General features: G+C 35.6%; 1 protein-coding gene across 1 annotated transcript; it reads right to left on the bottom strand.

Moving 5' to 3' along the window:
* Positions 1-760: 760 nt before the first annotated feature.
* LOC118206011 (inhibin beta E chain-like) lies at positions 761-21,824 on the bottom strand. The gene is made up of 2 exons (XM_085807335.1): positions 21,275-21,824; positions 761-4,135 (listed from the first exon to the last, which is right to left on the bottom strand). Exons 1-2 carry the CDS (start codon positions 21,705-21,707, stop codon positions 3,393-3,395), a joined length of 1,176 nt encoding a protein of 391 aa, XP_085663461.1. The 5' UTR covers positions 21,708-21,824; the 3' UTR covers positions 761-3,392.
* Positions 21,825-22,472: the final 648 nt, after the last annotated feature.

Here is a 22,472-nt window from a genome sequence, read left to right as displayed (position 1 = left end):
TACCGCTCGCAAGTCTTTAGTGATCAAAAACGAATTAATAATCCTGTCATCAGGCTATATGATTATGATGTAAACGACCCTTCGTATAGTGACTAATGACCATACTTGGCAACTTACCAGATTAATGTACCTGTATGCCTTAATTGACATGTACTTTGTATTTGTAGTATCTTTACTTACATAATAACTATTTTTTGGCATTTATATAATGCATGTGTATTATCTTCATTAATTTTCATATCGCACCTCTAGGTTCACACTTGCTTAATAAGTTGTATATATATATATATATATATATATATATATATATATATATCTGCATGGCAGACCATTTTATCTTAATATGATATAATACAGTACTTTAAGTTTCTTTAAATTTACCATATTGCGAATAACACTATGTGAAATCTGCAGGAATATTTGTGTTAATGTTCTGATAAATTTGAACAGTTTTCAAACATTCATGTTTAATATTTGGTAATAAACGAAAAAATTAACTAATATCTGTATGCATGTTATGCTTTCATGACATGTTTACTTTTTTAAAGTTCTTTGATATTGCTTAGGCTAGCAATTATCTATTAGTTTTCTCAGTCTCTAAAGAACCTAAAGATATAGACTAAAATTTCGCGTACTAGCGCAGGTCAGTCTGAGTACTTCTAAGGCCAAAAGTAAAATCATAGCATAGTTTCATATTTAATGAATATACTCGGATCATTGCTTATTGAAAAACAACATATACACACTTTGTTAACTTATTTATTATCAGTGGATAAAGTACTGAAATTATAACAGAATGCGATACGCCTGAAATCAAATGAATTCATATACTTTTTGTTATCATATACTGAAATATACGTAGAAGTTTGTATGAAGTACAGTATGATATAGAAGTGGCATCATTTTCATAACCTATTATACCACTAAATTATAGTGAAATAAATATATTAAACAATACATATTTTAAAATTCCCTGCTTTTAAAACGTTTTATAAAAGTAAAAATAAATATATACACACTCATCATCAAAATTACCATGAGAAATTTTCAGGTTGAAAGAATATATTCGCAACATTCTCTTATCACAGCATTTTTCAGTTATTTTTGGTGAGAAAGTAAAAACTGTACAAAAAACACAGTTCTTGAGTGTTACAGGCAAACTAAGTATTAACAAAATAATTCTTTTCCATTACAACATAAAAATTTGAGGCAAATACAGCGATCATGTAAACACAATTTTTAAATAAAACAAGTAACCAGTTATTTTTCGATTAGATGACGGACAAAAATTTCCACAGATGACAGAGAAATTTGGTTAGTTACTTGTGTATGACGATACTGTATTTCTTATTCAGGTAAAGAAACACACAAACACTGGTAATTTATTTCTTGTCTTTCCTGTAGAAGATACGAAATCAGCATGCGGGAAGATAAAGTGCTAAGTAGCTGGAAAGTTTCACCATTTTCCTATTGGATGCTAAAAGACTGCTAAAACCGTTTAGTTCTATCTGGTTTTAAACCTCAGAGAATGGGTTTAGTACTTGGGCGTTTCCGCCGTTTTCTCCATGTGTTTCTACCTAAATATAAACCAGTTTAATGTTAAGACCTCAAGAAAGGCATACCCCCGCTTTGGCACGTACAAAGTGCCCCATAAATATTGGTACAGACTTTTAAGAGGAGACAGGCACAGAAAATGGATTGAGAATAGCTACCTATGACCGCAAACGTCATCGTGCACCGCTAAGTGATGCTGCTCACGACGGCGTTGGAGAGGAGCTACACGATTTTTCATCATTCGAGCAGTAATCGCCCTAACAAGAGCATGAGACGCTATATAAAGAAGAAGCTGCCAGATATGCATTTAATGGATGAATTGGCTGATGGGAATGCACGAGCAACTCAGCGACTATATCGAAAACAGTTCTCACAGACAGACACACCGGACCGCCGTTTGGTTTCGTATGTGCATCACAATTTGTGTGAATATAGGTCTTTAAGAAGTAGTAAGAGTAGAGAAGCAGGCCACGAGCGATTCGTACTCTATTCATGAAACATAGTGTGTTTGATGCCGTAGAGAGAATTATACCGAGTACCAGCATACGTGACGTCTCTGCTGCCGTAGGAGGTTCACGGAATAGCGTACATCGTGTTTTACAAACCGAATCCGTAAACACGTATCATTCCAAAAGGCACAGTCCCTGCTACTCACAGATCCTTCTGCACGTATGCGTTTTGCGCAGTGGTATTTTCAATAATGTGATCAAGATGCTCATTTCCCATGTTATGTTTTGTTAACATATTTCATGCAAGATGGTGTGATTAACCAATACAGTACGCATTACGCCAAGCGCCACTGAGTGAAACCGCCTGATGTCCAGCGGGCTGGTTTGGTCGGCGGCTGCTTAATGAGCCTTACCTGCTGCCATCACCTGTGACACCAGCAAATAATTCAAGCTTTTTAGAACAGGTTTTATCACAGCTTATGTCGCCCTGTGACACAAAATATGCGATGCAATATATGTTTTCAACATGTTTGAGCGCCTCCTCATTGTGCAAGATGTGTTTGAAGAAATATGAGAGTGTCGCTTGGTCAACAATAGATTGGGTATGGTGGACAGGTTGCCTGAGCCTCCATGCTCTTCAGACTTAAGAAGCCTGGATTTCTTTCTGCGGAGAGCACTTAAAGCTAATGTAGATGAACCACCTGTCGAATCAAAAATGGATCTGGTCGCAAGAATGCTCTGCGTTGCTGCAGATATCGGGGGCAATTCCAAGTGTTTTTGACCATATTCGCAATCCATAGTGCTTCGGTGTAACGTATGTATCGCTTGTAATGGTGGAAACATTGAACATCTTTTGTAATATTTTAAAATGGTATCGTTTTCTACAGTATACGTAATATTTATGAGCAATAAATACCTCTGGTAATCTTTGTATACTTTCATTTCTTGTACCTCTGATAGCACTTTCACATCACTTTTCTGGTCATGGGTTGCTCTGCAGTTCTCAATTCATTTGATGTGTCCTACCTCCCCTTAAAAGTCTGTACCAATATTAATGGGGCATCTGTAGTTCTAGAATGCTTTGCCGTATTCAAAAAAGCATAATCTTTGAAGTAATGTGTGATGTGTAAACTCCTTTTTTTTTCTAAATTTTAAAAATTAATTTATATATCAAGATATTAGCTAAACAGAAATTCTTCAGTTAGTGGTCAATAGGTAAAGTGAATAAGAACGATTAATTAAATTATAATAACGTAAATAACATCACATTTACTTTCAAATTTAACTTGGAAAAGTCTGTTGTTAAGCACTTAGTTGCAATATTTAGAAATTATAGAGTTGTTTAAATTTATGTTCATAGTATAACGTTAAACCATTGATCCATGCAGTTCAAGCACAAGAACAGCTTGTAACTGACATATCAGGGAGATCTCGTTTGACGTTTACACCTTCTTCACTTAAATATATAATTGAAATTGACCGATAAGCACTTGGTGTGCACTTTGCACAGGCATCTTGAAGACCGTGTCTTCTGGCGATTGCAGGATTGCTTGCGCAAAGCGTCATTAGTACGTTACTATGATGATTTCTTGCTAAATTAATATCATTGTTGCAAGAACCTGCACAATAATTAGCTTGGTAACTTTCAGGTCTCACTATCCATTCATCCCAACCAATATCACTAAATGAAATATGAAGAACTTTTTTACAGCACGTAGAGTTATTATCGCAATTAGTTATAGATTTTTTCGTTCTCCTGTTATGTTCAGTGGTGTTGATCAATACAAACAAAAATGGTCTTTTCTCTAGACTTGTCTCTATGGGCATGCTTAATGAATTAGAGTGGATTTCAAACTCGATTATATTCGATTGTAGTGCTGTTAGCAATCCTGAAGCTTCAAATCTTGTCCATCCAGCTGATTTATTTTGGCAATTTATAAGAATTTCTTTCTGAAACTTATTGCTTTGAGGAGATTCAATGACTTGTGTGATATTGAATTCAGTTATTCCATACATTTTGTATAGCCATAGTTCAACAAAATGGTAATCGGAGTTGTTTCTTACTGGAAGCGATAATTTGATACGAAATTTTAGGCATAGGTCTCCATCACTTGAGTTGCTAGTGCAGTTACCTGAAATTTAAAACTAAATATTAGTACCTGAAAAAACGGCTCAGTAAATTTCATTGCATTTCAAAAACATATCTGACACTATATAAAATAGATTTTATAAATAAAAAAAAGTTTTAGCTCGTATGATTTTATTATTCATGCAAACTTTAATAACTACTAAGTAATTTTAATAACATGACTGAAATCGAAATAGAACAAATTTAGCAGCTGTTATGAATAAAAGAATCTAGGAGTCAAATGGAAGAATATGATTTAGGGATTTTATAATGAAGTGTTTAATGTTTTGTATTTTATACTAAATACTTCTGAAAAATGATCTTCGTTTATAATACAGAATAAAATCATTGCGTTGCGAATTTCAAGAGGTTTTGCATTTTAACGCTGAAGTTGATTTATGCAGGTTAATAACTTTCTACCGATAGTCTGCAGTCCTGATCGATTTAGTCGTTAGCGGGCTTGGTTGATGTGGCTTGGGTTTGAATCTCAGAGAAGGCTTCCCTGTTTATAAGCGTATATTGTCTATGTGGCTGGGGGCACTCACAATACTGGAAAGACGAAAGTTCTCTGGAAAGGCTTCGTGGTTTGGAAATAGAGGATGGATTAAATTTATTCAATTATGGCAAAACACACCAGGGCTATCTGCCTAAAGAGAGGAATGCCTTCGTGGAGGACTTTCTAAGGGAAACTGGCTATGGGGAAAACCACGAAAACGCCCATGCAGCCAGCGAGTTCGCGGGATTCGAACTGAACTGAACTACCAGTGATCAGCGTCTTTACCGCTCGGCCGCTGGTGGGCGAAAAACTCAGTGTCGTAACAGCCCTAGTGGGCCAAGGCCTGCATTGCCCTCATATCTATTTTTTGACCATGGGTCACGGGATGCATGAGCACATGCCCTGAGCAAGTGGTCAGTTTGTCGCGAGACCCCTGGTGTTTAGTTCCCAAGCGAATTTGGTACTCATTTTATCGACCCACTCAAGGGATGAAAGGCTGAGTCGACCTTGCCCAGCCCGGGGATCGAACCCTGGACCTGTGGTGCTGTTACGCAACGCGCTAGCCACTACACCACCGGGCTTCGTAAACAGAGGTGGGAAAAAACTTGGATCCATCACCAAGAGCATTCTCCATTCAAACTGAAATAGAAATTTTCCGTTCTCACGAATGTAAAATTTGTCTCACCCTGTGATGCATCTTGGGCAACATTTTCGGTGATGAGACGCTTAAATGACCGAAGGATATTGGACATTTTCGACGAATGCATTAAATTGTCCGGCCATTTGACACAACAGCACCTACTACCGACATTCTGTCAGGATTAGGTTACATTAATTGAGCACGACTAAGCTCACATTTGCTATTTGCTTAAAAGGGAGTTTCCTTCCGTGGAGAACTTTTTTAAGGCAAACTGGCTCATATTCATATTACGCTTGGGGAACACCACAAAAGCTCCAACATGTTCGCCGGCACTTAAATCCATGTCAAACTACCAATATTCAGGAACCTTACTCTTCGACCGCTGGTGGGTCGATCGTTTTTTGCATTTAGACCATTTTTTTAAATGAAACTGTTTAATGCTTGAGACGAAGAAAGCAATTTATGAAAAATCTAATTGTAGAAATACACGGAAGTTGAAAGCCACGCTTTTAAAATTAAAGTAACAGCAAGAAAGTTTCGTCGAAAAATAAATATGTTGACTTTCGGGGGGAAACTAGAAGATTTGCATAATATTGGAAGATAAACGTAGGCATGCAAAGAGTTTTGGGAGCTGGTTCCTGTACCAATCGGATACATACGGCTTAACAGACATTCATTTATTTAAAGTACATCACAAACAGAGATACTTCTAGCTGTGAGCGTGTTCGCACTCACTCCTTTTAAAAAATTAGAGCCCAAAGATAATTAACAAGCGCTCACACAAACACGCGACTAATCAAAATAATAACAATAATAATAATTAAAGTTTTACATCAATTTTAAAATAAATCATATTAAAAATGTTTGTTATATTTCTGTTAGTACTTAATACGCACGCTTGTGTTGCTCCATACAACTGCAGAAAATGGTGCTGAGGCGTTTGCGCTATCTCCCAATGACGTAAGTAAAGCGAGCGTTGTTAAACAGCAAAGTGGTACGTTGTTCGCAAGAGTAGCTAGCAATATACTGTACGTTTATGCATTGTATTGTATGTTCATATTTATAATTGACATAGTAAAAGAAAATGAAAGGAAAAGCCGAAACACTGTCGATGCGTAGTTATCCTACATTGAAGGGGAAGTATTCTGATTGCGTCGTAAGCTAATGTGTTGACTTCGTAAATAGAACTTGGCAGTCGAGGCGATTTTAATTCCATTTTTATTTCCAATTGACGTTATGTGGCCACAGATCACTTGGCACCCTAATCGTGCCTGTTCAAGGACATTTACATTATCGATATTATTGCAATAGGAAACAGCGTAGCGAAATTGCGTTCAAGCACAGCACAGACAGAAGCTCAAGTGCGTAGTTATGAAGGATGGAAGCACGCGAAGAGAAAAGTTTTGGTTTACAATGGTTGTTTCAGTTCCCAATTATTACGTCGTCAGAGCTGCGCAGGCCATAGAATGATCGAGAAATGACGCAATCCAAAGAAGTTATTTCGAATTTTAGAATAGAGAGTGAGAATTCATGTTTTACCTTTAGTTTAAATTATATTTTTGATTCACATATTTTTTTATCTTACATATATAAATCTTGGAAAACTTTGTAAAAAGAAGAAAAACAGAAAGTGATTTTAAAATCAAATGCTTTAATGAAACAATTGAAACAAAGACACCAAACTCTAAAAATAAATTATGAATTCCGTTATGGGAAATATTTTTATACGATGAAGAAAATGGAGATATTTGTATTTACTGTCGAGATGTACATGGAAATACTGATTTTGACAGAGGGGGGGAATAGGCAGATAATTAAAAATTGGATAGTTTTGTGAGGACATTTAAATAATAAATCTCATCTGGATAGAGTACAAAAATTAACCACTTCACCGTTTCCACTAGACAGACTCGTCGATTCAAAAAGGGTCGTCAGGCGTCTGCAACAAGACTCAATCTTCCGTGTTAAATGTGGCTTGGATCGTTACCCCCAGAGAAAGACTGTCGCTTCTTGTTTTCCAATCCCCAGAATGCGACGAAAATGAAAAGAAAAGATTTATGGCGTGATTAGGTCACTCTTTCTCCAGAGCGGAGGATGTATAAGGATCATACAAAGCAAAGTTCATTTAAAAAGACGCGAAATAGAAACTTCGCATTTGAACCTCGGCATTTCAATGATAACTACTGCTAGTTTGAAAGCTTGCCTAATAGGGAATCGCTTTTGGTAATTTTAGATAAAAGACAAGAAACAGAAAAGAATTATTTTGCTGCATAAGGTGACGCTATTCAACATCCTTGAGTGTGACAAGTAGGTTGCTGAAGTCGATTTGGCGCGAACTTCTAAACAGGTGTTGAGACCTGGTGAAAGGGGGATAAGGAACAGTTCTATTGTAAACAGAGGGCAGTTTTAGAGTTGTAGGGTTTATATTTATTTTAACTAACATTTATTTTAAGCTATCTTTCCTGTCAAGCCTTTACTTTCCCCTAGAATTGCCAATGCCAGAGTATGTAAATTTTAGTAGAACGCGCAGAGTATTCAAATCTTAGGAGAAGTAAGTTGAGTTTAAATAGAAGGGAAACGAGATTGTAAGTGTGTTTCTTGAATCGCGAGCGTGAAGGTTGCTAGGTAGAAAATTTTAAGAACCGCTCGTTTCGGCCTCTGTGCCTATTTCGGCAGTTCGTTGAATCTTTCAACTTCTTGATCAGTAAGTTTGCTGAATCTCAGCTGTATCTTAGAACGCGGTTAAGTTAGTTACGATTATAGAGCCTCGTAGATAGTGACTTCGTTATTTATTCATCCTGTCATTTATTTTTAGTTGTATTTTTCTATTTCGTTACACCGCCGGGTCGGCGTAGTTTGTGAGCGTCAAGTGAACGCAACTGTGATTTCTAAAGTGAAATAAAAAGGGATTTAAACCCTTCTTACGAGTTTGTATAGTTTACAGTTCATATGCAGTCACTACTACTGTTGCGGACAAGTTGGGGCCACGCAACATCATAGAGTTAAAAATTTTATCTTTTGCAGGGAAAAAAGATAGCAAGTATTTGAGTTTTGTAGGACGGTGAAGTTATTAAGATGAAATATCCCTTGCTACCGGCAACAAGATTAGTGCGTTTTTTAAATAAGATCCCCGATGAACGCCAAAAGGAAACATCCATTCGGGTGAAGTAAAAATATTTATTCATAATATATTACTAGAAATTAAAATAAACATTTTTTTTTTGCACTCAGTCTAGGAAATAAATGATCTTATGTTAAAATATGTTAAAATTCCAGAAAATTGAAGAAGTAAGAGTTATGCTTTCACGTCTTTAGAAATTATTAATTCCATGGTGAAAACCGATAAAAGAACTCAAGGCATCTAATTTTCGCACTTTCAAATTTAAAGCTCAGGGCTTGCTTTGTTCCGCAATCAACAACCCAATATTTGCATCAATTACTGTCACCTATTATAACTATGCAACATAATATACGTATTTGATTTTAAATCTTCTTTATGCAGTAATAAAACATAATGTTGCACATTATTGATGTTTATCTTCATTTAAAATATTTCGTAATTTGTAATTTTGTTTGATGTTTAGTGCATATTTCGAATTAGAAAACTATTCAATAGAGCTTCCTTCGAATTTGTCGTACCTGAAGATAAGTGTTCAACAATTATTCTTTCATTACGGTGAGTTAAAATAAGAGAATTGTGTTTATTAATTTTAGCGTAACTATCAGGAATTTTTTCTGTAGTGAATAGTTGTTGGTAGTTTCATTAAATTTTCGTCAATTGAAAGTACCAACATTTCTATCACGAAATGCTAATTATTATATTTAAAATTTGGATGTCAACAGAATAAAAAGTATAAAATTATTTTTGGTGAAAAAATTCAGACATCTTGTGATGCTTTTTTTGGTTGTTTCTGCAACAAAAGAATTTTATAGAGAAAATACTGATTTACAAAAAATTATTATGTTTACTTCTGATGGGACTGCTGTTATTCTAAGTAAGATAAATGGAGCAGCAGCAAAATTGAATGAAAATATACCACATTTTGGCTCAACAACACTATATGCTGCACATCACGAAGTTTTAGGTATTTAACATTCTTGAAAAGAAGTTAAATAAATGAAAGATATTTAACTAATGATGAGAATCACATACGCCATATTTTCTACATCTACAAGAAAGCGAGATAAATTTCGAGATATTACCACTTGCTTTAGAAAATGAAGCTATTACTTTTAAACCATTAAACAAAGTTAACTGATTATGTATAGACATTTTGCTCTGAAAACAAGAATTAAAAAGTTACGCAGTATTAATTAAATATTTTAAAGACGATGAAGCAAGTAATCCTGACTTAATATGCTGTTTACGGAAAGTGGAAAGTACTGAATTTCATATATAAGTATATATTATGAAAGACGTTTTTGAAGAACTTGCAGCACTGAGCAAACTGTTTCAGTGGCGCAGTCTAACATCCCTTAATACTCTCATTTGATTCGTGGTAAAATAAATAAACTTAGATAGCATTATATTAATCACACCAGCGTTACGTGGTGTAATATAGGCGAGGAGAAAATTATTGAAATTGACAGTGATTCTATGATAATATTTATAAATTTACTTTGCTCTCATTTAGAATAATGATTTCCTGAAAATGAAGTACAGGAATAGACAGCGCTTGATTTGACAACATTAAGTGCATGTAATTTCAGTTATGGCTCAGAATTAGCCGACAAATTATGCGTAAAATACAATAACACACTAACAGACAAAAAAGGTGTACTAGAACAATATAATGACTTATAATTTGACGTGTTTCAAAAAGTCAAATATAATTTGATAACAAAATTTTACAAATTTGGTTACGTTTCCATTACAGAAGAATGATTTTCCAAACTTTAATAAAAATTAATGGATATCAGCAGAACATTTTCGGGGTCTAATGTTGACTGTGAAGGAGGTTCCAGTTTACTGAATTTAATAAAAAAGTATGCAATGAAATAGTTTGAAAGAAATTCACTTAGACACGCAATGCGAGTAAAATTGTGTTTAAGTAATGGAACCAACAATAGAATTTCAAGGAAATCTTGTAATAGTAAATCTGATAATTATTAATATACTGAGATGTCAATGAAATTCTGACAGAAATAGTTGATGTTATAAAGCCGGTTTTCGGTAAAAGCTCACTGATTTTTGCCTTTCGCCTAAAATCTCACTTCTTGCAACTTTGCTGGCAAACCGAGTCTAGTTACAAAAATCTGCTTGATTTTTATAAATTTTTTAAATCTTTGTTGATCAACTTGTGTGTAATGTAGGAAAAAATAAATAATAAAAAAGGGAAAGTCTATGCAAACAACCCAGAAAATCAGAGTATACGTTCGAAAATGAAACATAACAAGCCATAGTGGAGATGACAATTCCTGACTGCCTCCTCAGCTATCCATCGTTCTTCGGGAATCTTCGTTCATTCTTACAGGTTTTTGAAATGGAAAAGAAACAGTGATCTTCCAGTTGAGTTGGCTAACATAGCACTAGAAGCACCTACAACCTCTGGGAACCATCTGAAACATTGTCTCTGTAAACTTCTCAGTGAAGACTGCAGGTAACAGGTAACGGAAGACGGGGCTGACAGGTAACACGTAACTTCTTTTCTACAGGTAACACGTAACGGAAGACGGGGACCCCAGTAATTTGCCATAATCTAGATTTCTACAGGAAACGTTTTTTGCTTCCGCTTACAGGCACTTATTCCTCAGACCTCATCCTCAGTTTCGAGGCGAACACGAACGCAAATTTCCAACATATAGAATTCTTTGTTCTTTCTGAAGCTGGATATTTAAAACCAAGAACTCAGAAGCAATCCTCAAGTTTTATTTGTTTCAGCCTTTCTTGGAAAAATATCATCCTAATTCGAGGGAGGTGGAGCTAATACTGAGTGTTTGCAGCCAGCAAATATTGATAGTTCACTCTTTGATCTTGCTCCCTGCTATTGAGCAGGTTAACTGTACATGATTTCATGTGTTCCGTGTGTTACGTAAATAAGGGCCGATATATTGTTAAGATGAGTTCATTGCACAAAAAGTGAAACAATATTCAAAGCAAACAAGTTGTTTTGAACTTTTATCAAGGCAAAGAATAATATATCACAAAAGCGGATTTCCATATGTAGTGCTGCACAACACAGCATGGGAACCCTGCTTTCTGATGGTGAGTTTCTGAAGACGGCTTTCTTAGTCGCCTTCGACAAATTATTTGAAGATTTTCCCAACAAAATAACTAATACAATTCAGGCTTAATTGTCTTAGCGCGCGATAGAAGGAAGATAAATTTAACGGAACAACTTGTCGTTAGTTGCCAAGCTCATGATGTGTATTGAAGGACAGCTAAATTTGATGATGATAGCCGCTAATTTTAAAGGTTTTCGGATATCACAAACAAAGGTGAAATTTTCCAAAAGCGGCCGCTGAGGGTGGAAATACTATGTGAAACATGCCGGTGGTCAGACCTTGCAGTCGCTACCGGTACACATGTTTCTGCCAGAACTATCTCATGGCAATTAAATGCAGTTGGTCTGTGTGCACGGGAGCCTGTTCCATGCATCACGCTTCAACTACGCCATCATCGAGAAAAATTACGTTGATGTAAGGAATATGCTGATTGGGGTCGTCAACAGCGGTCCAGAGTGATATTCTCCGACGAATCCCGTTTCACTGTGACAAGTGATTCTGGCCACCAGTTAGTGTGGAGAGAGAGGGGAACACGTTATGCCCAACAGTATGTCCATAAACGTGATCGGTATGGCCTAGGCGTGCTGGTGTGGGCAGGCATCATGTACGATGGCAGAACACCTCTTCACATCTTTGAGGGAGATAGCGTAAAATCGCAGCAGTATTGCACAGAGATTATTTTGAATCATGTTCGTCTTTTTAGTGGTGCGGTAGGTCCACACGTTCTGTTTATGGATAACAATGCGGGACCACGCAGGAGCGCTGAGGTGTCGGACACACTAGAGAGTGAAGATATTGTCCGTATACAGTGGCTTGCTAACTCCACGAAACTAAATCCTATAGGACATGCCCAGGATGCCTTTGGCAGTCTTGTTTCGTAACTCCCTCTCCGAAGCGTGCAGCCACCTTGAGACAGGAGGGGGAAATATCTTCCAAGGACTCCTCAATAGTTAAGTGGAAAGCTTGAATAATAGTTGCAAAATGCGCATTAGTGCCCGAGGTAATCCCACATGTGGCTGTTTGAAAATTGTCCAAGGAGCATCTTTTTTGTTTTTAATTTTCTTATTTTTTGATGTGGCGATATCTATACCATTTTGAATAATAATAAATGAACACGATCTCTTCTAAATATGTACTTAGTTTAATTTCTTCAATAAATGTCTATTATTAATGATTCCGTAAAATTTAACTGTTCCTTAGCAATTGTCAAGCAGTGTACTAGGTCGCCTTGACTTTAACGCAATAAACTTATTTCCTAATAACTGAAATATTTACTGTATTTTAAATAATATACGTAATGCATTTATAACATGTAACTGAAAATTTTATATCAATATTTGTAGCATTATCATAGTTAACAAAAAGTGTTTCTAAAGCCATCTTTTGCTTAGTAAAACATTGTTTGGCCTCTTTGTTTTGCATAAATGAAGTATATTTATAAAAATAATACTTTTCTATTTACTATACAGTAAGTTTCGGTTTTTAGTAGGATATTATTCTTTATGTCTGAAGTATTCTGCTGTTGTAACCTGTACAACCATTTCTGCATAAATATTATGAGTACGTAATTCTGTTTTATACGAGTGTATTTGCAGAGGAAAATGGAAGTTAGTGATTTTTCATTATAGCCCTCATTCTGTTTTTTAATTTCTGAGTTTTTCCTTTTATTTAATATTACAGTTATACACATGGCACTGATAATAGTTTCACAATTCACATTTTATTATCTATACCATTATAAGGTATTTTCTCCCTCCTTTTCGTATGCCTTCGTGGTGTAATTGAAAGCATACTCGACGCGTATTCGAGAGGTCCCCGCATTGCACATATTTCACGTCTCCTGCTTCAAAATGAGCCTAATGACTATACGCTCTAGTATAAACGTTTGCATTTATTACTTTCTCAACAAAGATATTTTTTGACAAGAATATGCTTCATATATCGATAATTTTACGCAATATTAAATGCAAATTTTGTTGCAGTATAACAGTCTTCTGCTGTGCAAGCAGTTTACTTTTTATATTGAATTAAAATTCATACCGCAGGATACTATAATAGTGAAATTATATGGAATAATTTTCCATGCATTCTGTTTACTTTTTAAATTTATAATCTTTTCACTAAATATTAAAATTTTATTCTCAATGAGTATGTTTATCAGAGCGCAAGGAAACAAAGGGATAATAACTGTAGTTAAAAGAATAACACTCAGAAAATGCTTAGGCTACGAAAATTATGTTATTCTCAGAGAAAGCTGGTTATCAGTTTAAATCTAAATAAAAATTCTAAAGCTGAAATCTCTTTTTCTCAGTCTCGTTATCAATTTATCTCTAGTTTGGGAATGTTTCGTTCTGATAATAATTTTCCAAAAATGCATATTTTATACTATTTCTCTCTGATAATATTTCTTTTATAATATAAATTGAATTATAATTGCTAGGATAGCTTCTTTTCTTTTGGCAGAACATCGTTGCTCCTTGTCAAAGAGACCCCTGCAGGATTATTTTGAAAAATTTAACTCTACTCACTCCTGAACTCTACTCAAATCTAAGGTTGAGATCATTGAAGTTAAGCAAAGAACATCATAAGACAATAGGTACAAATGGTTAATAAATTGCTTTATGTAAAATTGTAGGGTTTCATTTATTTTTACTAATATATATTTTAATTTGTGAGCCTTTTCTGTTTTATCCTATACCCATCCCGTTTCCTCGCGAGGATGTTAATGTATTAAGTTGAACAAGAGTATTTAAACTGTTGAAGCGAAAAGTTAAACAGCGCATGATTTCGTTAGTGTGAGCGTACGTTGCTACTTTCTTCCAGCTGTTTACTTTAAATATAGGCTGCGCATTTAATGTGAATTACTATTCCGCCGAATTACGGTTCTGCAGGTGTAGCTTCTGAGTCACCCTGTTAGCCTTAAATCAAATCATGTAGTCCTGTACTACTCCTTTATTTAGTATTGCGTTTAGTACACTGACTACCAATAAGTATTTGGACACCTGTGGTAGAAAAGAAAAATTAACTTTATTCAAAATCAACAGTTGCTAGAGTCTCCACGAGAGGTAATTACAGCGTGGACCCTCCGGGGCATACTTTCCACAAGTCTTTGTATGACAGCTAGTGGTATTTTCTTCCACTCGGCTTGGAGAAGACATAGAAGTTCATTCACCGATTTTGCACGAGTAGTGCACCCCTGAATTCGGCGATGCAACTCGTCCCAGAGGTTCTCGATAGGGTTCAGGTCTGGACTCTGGGCAGGCCAGTCCATTCGATGAACTCCATTGGCACCATACCAAGCCTTGGTTGACGTCAAAACATGACAACTGGCATTGTCGTCCTGAAAGTAACAGGGGTCCCACCCGTAAAACTGCCCCAACGTAGGAAGCGCATTTTCATCCAAAATAATGTAGTAGGCATCGGAGTTGAGCTTACCATGAATGGGAACCAACGGTCCCAGCCCATACCAGGAGAAACACCCCTGACAGTAATTCCACCTCTGCCGAACTTGTCTGTTGGCACCATGCATTCTGGCAGGAGACGTTCTTCAGGTAGACGCCAGACACAGACCCTGCCATCCGAACGGTAAAGGGTGAACCTTGATTCGTCACTCCAAAGAACCCGTTTCTACTGATCTCTACGGTCCAATTTCTATGTGCTTTGCACCACATTAACCGAGCAGCGCGGTTGGACTTTGTGATCAAAGGCTTATGGGCAGCAGCACGACCATGAAAACCAAGCAGATGAGCTTCCTTACGGATGGTAATAATTGAAACAATACTCCCGGATGCCTGTTGAAGCTCTTCGCGGATGAGGGCCATCGGTTGGGTGCGGTTCTTTCGAATTTCTCTGGACAGCACTCGTCGGTCTCTATCTCCCAGCTTCGTTGGTCTGCCGACTCGGGGCACATTCCGACAATCACCGCTCACCTTCCACTTCTTAATCACATAGGCCACTGTCGATTTTGGGTACTTCAGATCGCTAGATATGTCCCTTAAGGATCGGCCACATTTGTGATACCCGATAATTATACCTTTCTTGAAATCAGAGAGCTCCGAACTGCGAGGCATCTTGCATGCGACTAAAGCCGATGCTTTTTCCTACACGATATATACCGGCGGAGTCCGAGACGTACCGCAGATATCGTCATTTGCATAGGTGTCCAAATACTTATTGGTAGTCAGTATATTACGTTTCTTTTAAGGTCTGAACGCAAGTGGCCAGTTTTTCTAAGCACGTAAGTTCGTGCCGTCTGTAAATTATATTGCGCTCAATAAAAGGGCCTCTTACACCCTAACCCTCGTTGTGTTCATCTTCAAACCTGCGCGAGAATTCGAAAGGATTAACAGTTAAATAGATCTAGTCACATTTTATGATAGCTAGAAAGACTAGATTCTACAAAATAGCAACATATTTTTATGAAGAAATTACTTAGACTCTGGTGGCACCGTGTTTAGGGAAAACCTCATATTTCAGTGAAATCATTTACTAAAACCCAATCGCCTTTGTTCACATTAAAATCATGAGACAAGTTTTATCAATTATACCCTCCATTACAATAAATTAAGCTTTAATTTCATCAAATGGTGATATTTTAATTACATTCCAAACAAAACATCACACTTTCAGATGCAAGCTGTACAATTAGAGTCTAATCATGCCGAGTTTTAGAAAGAAGCTAGATTATCTTGGAGGTTTATTTAACGAAAAACAGCAAGTTTGATTACTCTTCTAAAGAACTAAGGCCGACATCTGGAAAAGGTGTATAATATATTTTACTTTTACTACTTTTACCATTCTTTGATACATAGAATTAACTTATTAATCTCGAAGAAAACTAATTCGAGATACGAATTTAAATAATCAAAGCTTTTAATGTTCAAAGATTTTAATTTAGAACAAATATTGTCATATTAAAATTTTTAAGAGCTAAACAAATATACATTCCGGAAAAATTGAATATTCGAGATTGTTAACAACTTCTAATAAATCTTCAGAATTTAAGAATTTTGGCATGGAACTGTGGAACCTCCGCAGAAGTTTATGCATAGCATATTTTAAAAGTGATATTTTCCCAATGTGCAAGGTGGTGCAGAGCAGAGTGAAACATTCAAAATGGCCATAGATATATTTGGAAACGAAGAAAAATAAGCGAAACTGTTTAGAAATACTTCAAGTTATGCTAATAATTAACCCACAAACTGTAAGCTATTTTTGCGAAAATTCTATCAATCTGATGGCATGCATATCTGCAAATGTTGTTTGTTACCTAAAAATTGCAAACTTATTTTCTGAAAATTATATTAGCCGATAGCAATGCATTGTTGTAAGGGTGTCTGGAAAATGCCGTATGCTCATCTCCACATGTCCTCATCAGTTGCTTCATCTTCATCAGAAATGATTTGTTGGATGCTCTTGACTACATATGATAAGCCTTCAAAGTCCATGGTATTTCAGACATCTCGTACAGCAAGGTAGCATTGAACATATGTCACACATCTTGCTTCGCAACAACTGCGAAGACTGGTAATACATCTTTGCATATTTCAATACTCACACGAAACTGATTGTATGAAATGGCATCCTCATCTCTACTATTCCGTTTCACACCAACCGCAATAAGCTATAACGCTGACGCAGTATTCAAATTTCAAAAGTGCCAGTTGGCTTTGCGTTTTTCAGTATTCAGGAAGAAAGAATGTTTACTTAAAGAAAGAACCAACTTATTTTCGAAATTTTTGAGTTCACGAAGTGAAAGAATGCAAACTTCAAAACGTGAAGCGCAAGATGTTCAGATTTGTCTTTTAGCACTTAATGATTTATTCCCCCTGATATTTTCTACTTGCAAACACTTGGTTGTAGAGACGTTAGGTATTTTTTTAAAGCAGGAGAGATGAAAAATGAGCAACCCCTTCACCGGGAATCGAACCACGGACCTCTGGAATACGCGCCCATCATGCAGACCACCATGCTAAGAAGGCGGGAGAAATACCTTATGTACTTCTCCTTTTAAAGGGCGACTGGGGTTTTTAGGGGACCCAATCGCTAAATCCTGGGTATGGAGAATCATCATCCACCACCTTTTTAGTTCAGGCGCCACTGCAGAGACATTAGGTATTTTGGAAGGAGGGGATGTGAAAAATGAGCAACGCCTTCGCCAGGAAGCGAACTACAGACCTCTGGAATACGAGCCCAGCATGCAGACCATTACACCACGAAGGCACGCTAAGAAGGCGAGAGAAATACCTTATATTGTTACCCTAAAACAGCAGATTTGTCATCCAAACATTTGAATATCAAAACATTTGAGTGTTCATAAAAACATTTGAATAGATCAATTTTGAAATAGATTGGCTCGTTTTATTTGATTTAGGTAACGGTCATAAAGGCTAGCTGTCTGAACTCCATCTCAATTTTGATTCAAGGGCACTCCACGGATGACACGAGGATTTAGTGCCCCATTTTCCTAAGCAAGTATGAACTTTGTCGTTATGAAGCAGCATTAACTGTCTTATTATTAAGTAGCACTGAATTGCGTAGCATTGATAACTATAATTTCTTCTAATATTTGGAGATTTTTAACTGATTACGGCAAAACAGGCAAGGTCAATCTGCGTCAGTTGGGCTGTCTTCACGCAGGATCTTTGCAGTGAAACACCGAGACCCGAATCCTCCCTTGTCCTTCGCCACTAACCAAATCGGCAACGAACTACCGCTATTCAATGGTCTTAAACACTCAGCCACTGGTAGGCAGTATGTTTAGCGGATAACTGTTGGAAAACCAGTAAATCACTTCTTATTAGAGTTACTTCTAAAATAGTATTTCTTAAGTTCCCCGCTTAAGCGTGGGGTTATGCTCTCTTAAAATATCACTTATTAACAATGCTAATATATACAAAATAAGTAAGCGAAGAACTGTGTGGTTTTAAAGGTATATTTTCATAAATAATAGGAAGAAGCAATATAACGCTAATAGACAACTGAAGCACCAATGTCAGCTTCAAATTCAAATTTAGGCAAAGCGAAACATTATAATAACGCCAGCTTTATTATTAAAAAAAAAAAAAAAAAAAAAAAAAGACTGCACGCATTTCGAGGGAGAAAGGTCCGAGAACCCTCTTTTTCAAGAAGCACAGATATTCTATAAATGAGAGAATATTTTATTTTTAAATAATGTAATTAGACTCGAAAGATGACTTACGCGGTGAAAAGTGGGGTAAATAAACTTAATCCACTAGCGAACAGATTAAAATGCAATAGAGTTTTTATGTTGCTTAAAAGTTTTGAGTTAAAAGTTTCTCTAACTATTTTATTTTGCATGTTTTTGAAAACCTTACTGAAGATGCAACGAAAGAATATAAAACAGCTGATTTCGGGTAAGGGGCTGAAGACTAAAACCTTCAATCTCGTGATACCTCTGGAAAAAAAATCTAAGAATTTTTAATGCCGTTTCATTAATACATAGGCAACAACTCTTGTTTTGGGGGATGTGAAGGGGCTTGTTAACATTCTAGGAACATAAATTGACAACCCCCAGATGACGCTTCCAGGCATACAAAAGTGCTCGCACAGTATTTAGGAGTTAACATTATTTACCAAAGTTGAACAAACAGAAACTTCGCTAATTATATTACAAGAATAGAAATAAGCTGCTGTTTATATGCATTTTGAACTAAATGCTTTTAAAAACTAGCAAAAGTGAAAAACAAGAAGTAATTATGCAGTACCAAAAGAAAAAAATGGGGCGGAGAGTAAAAAAGGAGTCATTTATTTCTCAGACAACGTCAAAGAAATAGAAGGTATAATTAAATACCTGGCTGTTTACTTTCAATTTTTATGTTAATTTTAGTCACTTTCCAAGCAACAGCACCTAGACGAAAGAATATACTTCTTTTATGCCATCTTTTGCATTATCATTGCAATTTCTACAGTGAAATCGCTAATTCTTTCTCCGAATCACAATAACTACATTGACTTTTCTCATATGTAATGTGAATCCGCCCAAGTTTCCATTAGAAAGTGTTCCACGAAGTTATCTATTCCCTTAGCCAGGTAATCATCGATTTGTTTTGTCTTAATCTACTAATCGATACTGACATATTAACTGCACTCATGCTATATAAAAATTGAGTAACAAAATGGAATTACAGTCTAGAAATTAAAATAAAAATGTCTGTAATATTGAAGCTCTGAATTTAATTATTGAAACAAATGCTTTTACAAATGATTTAAAAAATTGAGAAGTGGAAAAATAGTATTCCGGCTTTACAAATACACTAAAACATTTGGCGTGTTTTTAGTATCATAACAGAAATACGCAACCTCAATCTGATGTTTTGCCATAATAAGTAACCTAACCTGTAAGATAAAAAAAATAAATTGAAGTTTTATGGAAAATAAGAAATGATAAAGGAAGACAGAATATCTCTCAAAGGAAAAGCGAATTTAATTTATTAGTTAAAGCTAGGGATGAAAGAGATATCTGCTATTTCATGAAAGATTTTATAAGGGAAACTGGTTGGTATTTACATAGCACATGGTAAAAACTCGAACAGCTCATGCCGTCAGCACGAATTAACCCTGGAAAACAGCCTGGAAAGAACTATTAGTGTTTCACGGCTTTAACTAGTCGACCATTGTGTAGCCAGGAAAAGAGCAACCTCCAGATATTTTCAGTTATAAGCTTTCATTGAAAGCGCATATTATATTTTAGAAATATTTGAAATTCAACAACGTTCAGTAATAATTCTTTTTTTGAACCTAATGCCCAAGTGGCTGAGGAGTAAAATCTATAAACACTGGTAATTCGAACTGAGCTGAACTCCCGACGGACGGGCCCGGTTACATGGGGAGGGGGACTTTTTCATATATAATGCGAATACGAGCCTTTTTCCTTAAAAACTTCTTCATGAAACTATCGCTTCTCTTCGCAGATAGCCCTCGCATGCTTTGCCGTAATCAAATCAATCTTAAAATAATTAATAATTAACCATTACTGAAGCCATTAAAATTGAGTAAAAAATCGGACTTTTTAATAATGCCTCTGCAACAAATATCAATGTTAATTTACGAAAGACAGATAAGAGGTAATTTTAAGCAAAATCAGGCAAAAATATGACAATTGAAACTGGTCTTTTCGAAAGACAATTCGCTTATTTTTTCATTAAATTTCTAATAGTTTTGAAGGCAGAATTCTTAGTTTAAACTAAGTAGTCCAGTTCAAAGTTTAGATACTGATGAAACTTATTTTAAGCATAGGCAAATCGAACACTATGATATATTTGAATACCAGCCGACTATAAAATATACTTTCAAAGAAGTGAAAAGTAAATTTAATTCTTTCAAGTGCTTGAACTGTTGTTGAATTTTTGTAAAAGATAAGCCTTTTAAAATTTATGTCAGGAAATAACGTGAAAAAAACTCAGACTATTATATCCTGTACTTTTCTGATTAAGGGAAAACTCGATGTTAATTTTAGACCGATAGCTCAATTTCGAATATTATTTATCAAATCAAGCAATGCATAACTACAGAGAGAAACTTCAGAAAGAGAGATAGGAAACCAAACTGTAAATTTGTTAACTATCTATTACCGACTTTCGTCAACTCATTTAAATCTAAATTTCATTTTCTGCAGTTTAATCAGTTGAGAATGTTAGGTAGTTGCTTTGCTTGGCAGTTTTTATATATCATTATTTTTGTAATTTAATTATCAACACACACAGTCAGGAACTACACTTCTAGCCTATGCATCATTAAATTGCTTGTGATTGTATACATACCTATCTCGGATGAAAGAAAATGTTCTTCTCTTCCTTGGAAATTAATTCTCTTGTCTTCCTCTTGTCCTCCTCTCCTACCACTTGGTACTGTAATATTTTTCTCCATATTATTTTGAAACTGCAGTGACTGCAGAACTGGAACTGGTGGATGAGTCTTTGGCACCTCTCTTAAGTGCAGTCTTTTTAAAAAACGAGTTTTCACATTTTCGATAATTTCGGCATTTAATTGAAGATCGCCGTTTTCAAATGATATCCTTTCTTCATCTGTAGATAAATTGATTTGCTGAGTACTGTAACTTTGAACACCAGATTGATTCGATAGCAAAATAGGAGACATTTCAGTAGCCACGAGGAATGAAAGTAGTGATATTAATGCAGGTGTAAGGCAGTAGTAATAAATTTGAGCCATTGTTTTACAATAAAAGCAATTCATCTAACGCTCTCTTTGCTTATTTTTTAAATTAAATTCTCCTTTTCAATATTGCTTAGAAAACTGCGCTAGGTTAATGCCGAGTAAAGATAAGAGGTAGTTCATCAGCCAAATTAATGCAAACTAAGTGCGAAACTTTCGAGTACAAAGTTTCATAGATTACAGCTATGACAAGGGCGAAGTTAAACCGTAGATGGGGAAAAAAAAAAAAAAAAAAAAAAAAAAAAAAAAAAAAAAAAAACCCTCTAAAGACAGAGTATCGAGTAACAACAATAACAACAAAAAAATTCACGTTTTAAAATATTGAGATTAAAATAAAACTTGAAATGCACCTTAAAATACTCTGATGAAAGCTGTAGAAGAGGTTTCATTTATACGTGGATTGGTAAAAATTTATCACGCCCGTTATCAGTTCATCAGTTTTACGTTTGGCTTTCCTAACGCCTTTCTTGAACATCCGATTGCGAAGTGTCTAGAGTGCTGAGACTGCAGTGAATGTTTGGCTTTGTAGAAGTAGTGAATAATCACGGAAAAAAATATTCTTTAATATTTCACCTAAGTTTGCATTTATGAAATGTAGATGTCAACGTTATATTCTATTATTGCAAAACAGTTTTGTTGAGTTTAACAAAATAATAGTTCTGTCTAAACAAAAGCAGATTCTCGAAGTTTGCAAATTCCACATGCTTTCCACTTTGAGAACTTATAGCATATCTTCACAAATCAGACTAACTCCCGAAGCTCTTATAAATTAAAACGTAGTTGCAC

The sequence above is a fragment of the Stegodyphus dumicola genome, chromosome X1, assembly GCF_044657685.1.
Source record: "Stegodyphus dumicola isolate Sdum_Otavi_A_Nest chromosome X1, ASM4465768v1".
In the NCBI taxonomy this organism is placed as follows: domain Eukaryota; kingdom Metazoa; phylum Arthropoda; class Arachnida; order Araneae; family Eresidae; genus Stegodyphus; species Stegodyphus dumicola.
The sequence above is the reverse complement of the archived record's forward strand: the minus strand, read 5'-3'. Positions and strand labels throughout refer to the sequence as shown.

What these genes read in the sequence shown, in the direction of transcription:
- LOC118206011 (XM_085807335.1), bottom strand. Translation starts at nt 21,707, where the DNA reads ATGAATTGCTTTTATTGTAAAACAATGGCTCAAATTTATTACTACTGC. An exon ending in TTTTCTTTCATCCGAGATAG is followed by an intron (nt 4,136 to 21,274) that starts GTATGTATACAA and finishes TTTAAATTTCAG; the next exon opens with GTAACTGCACTAGCAACTCA.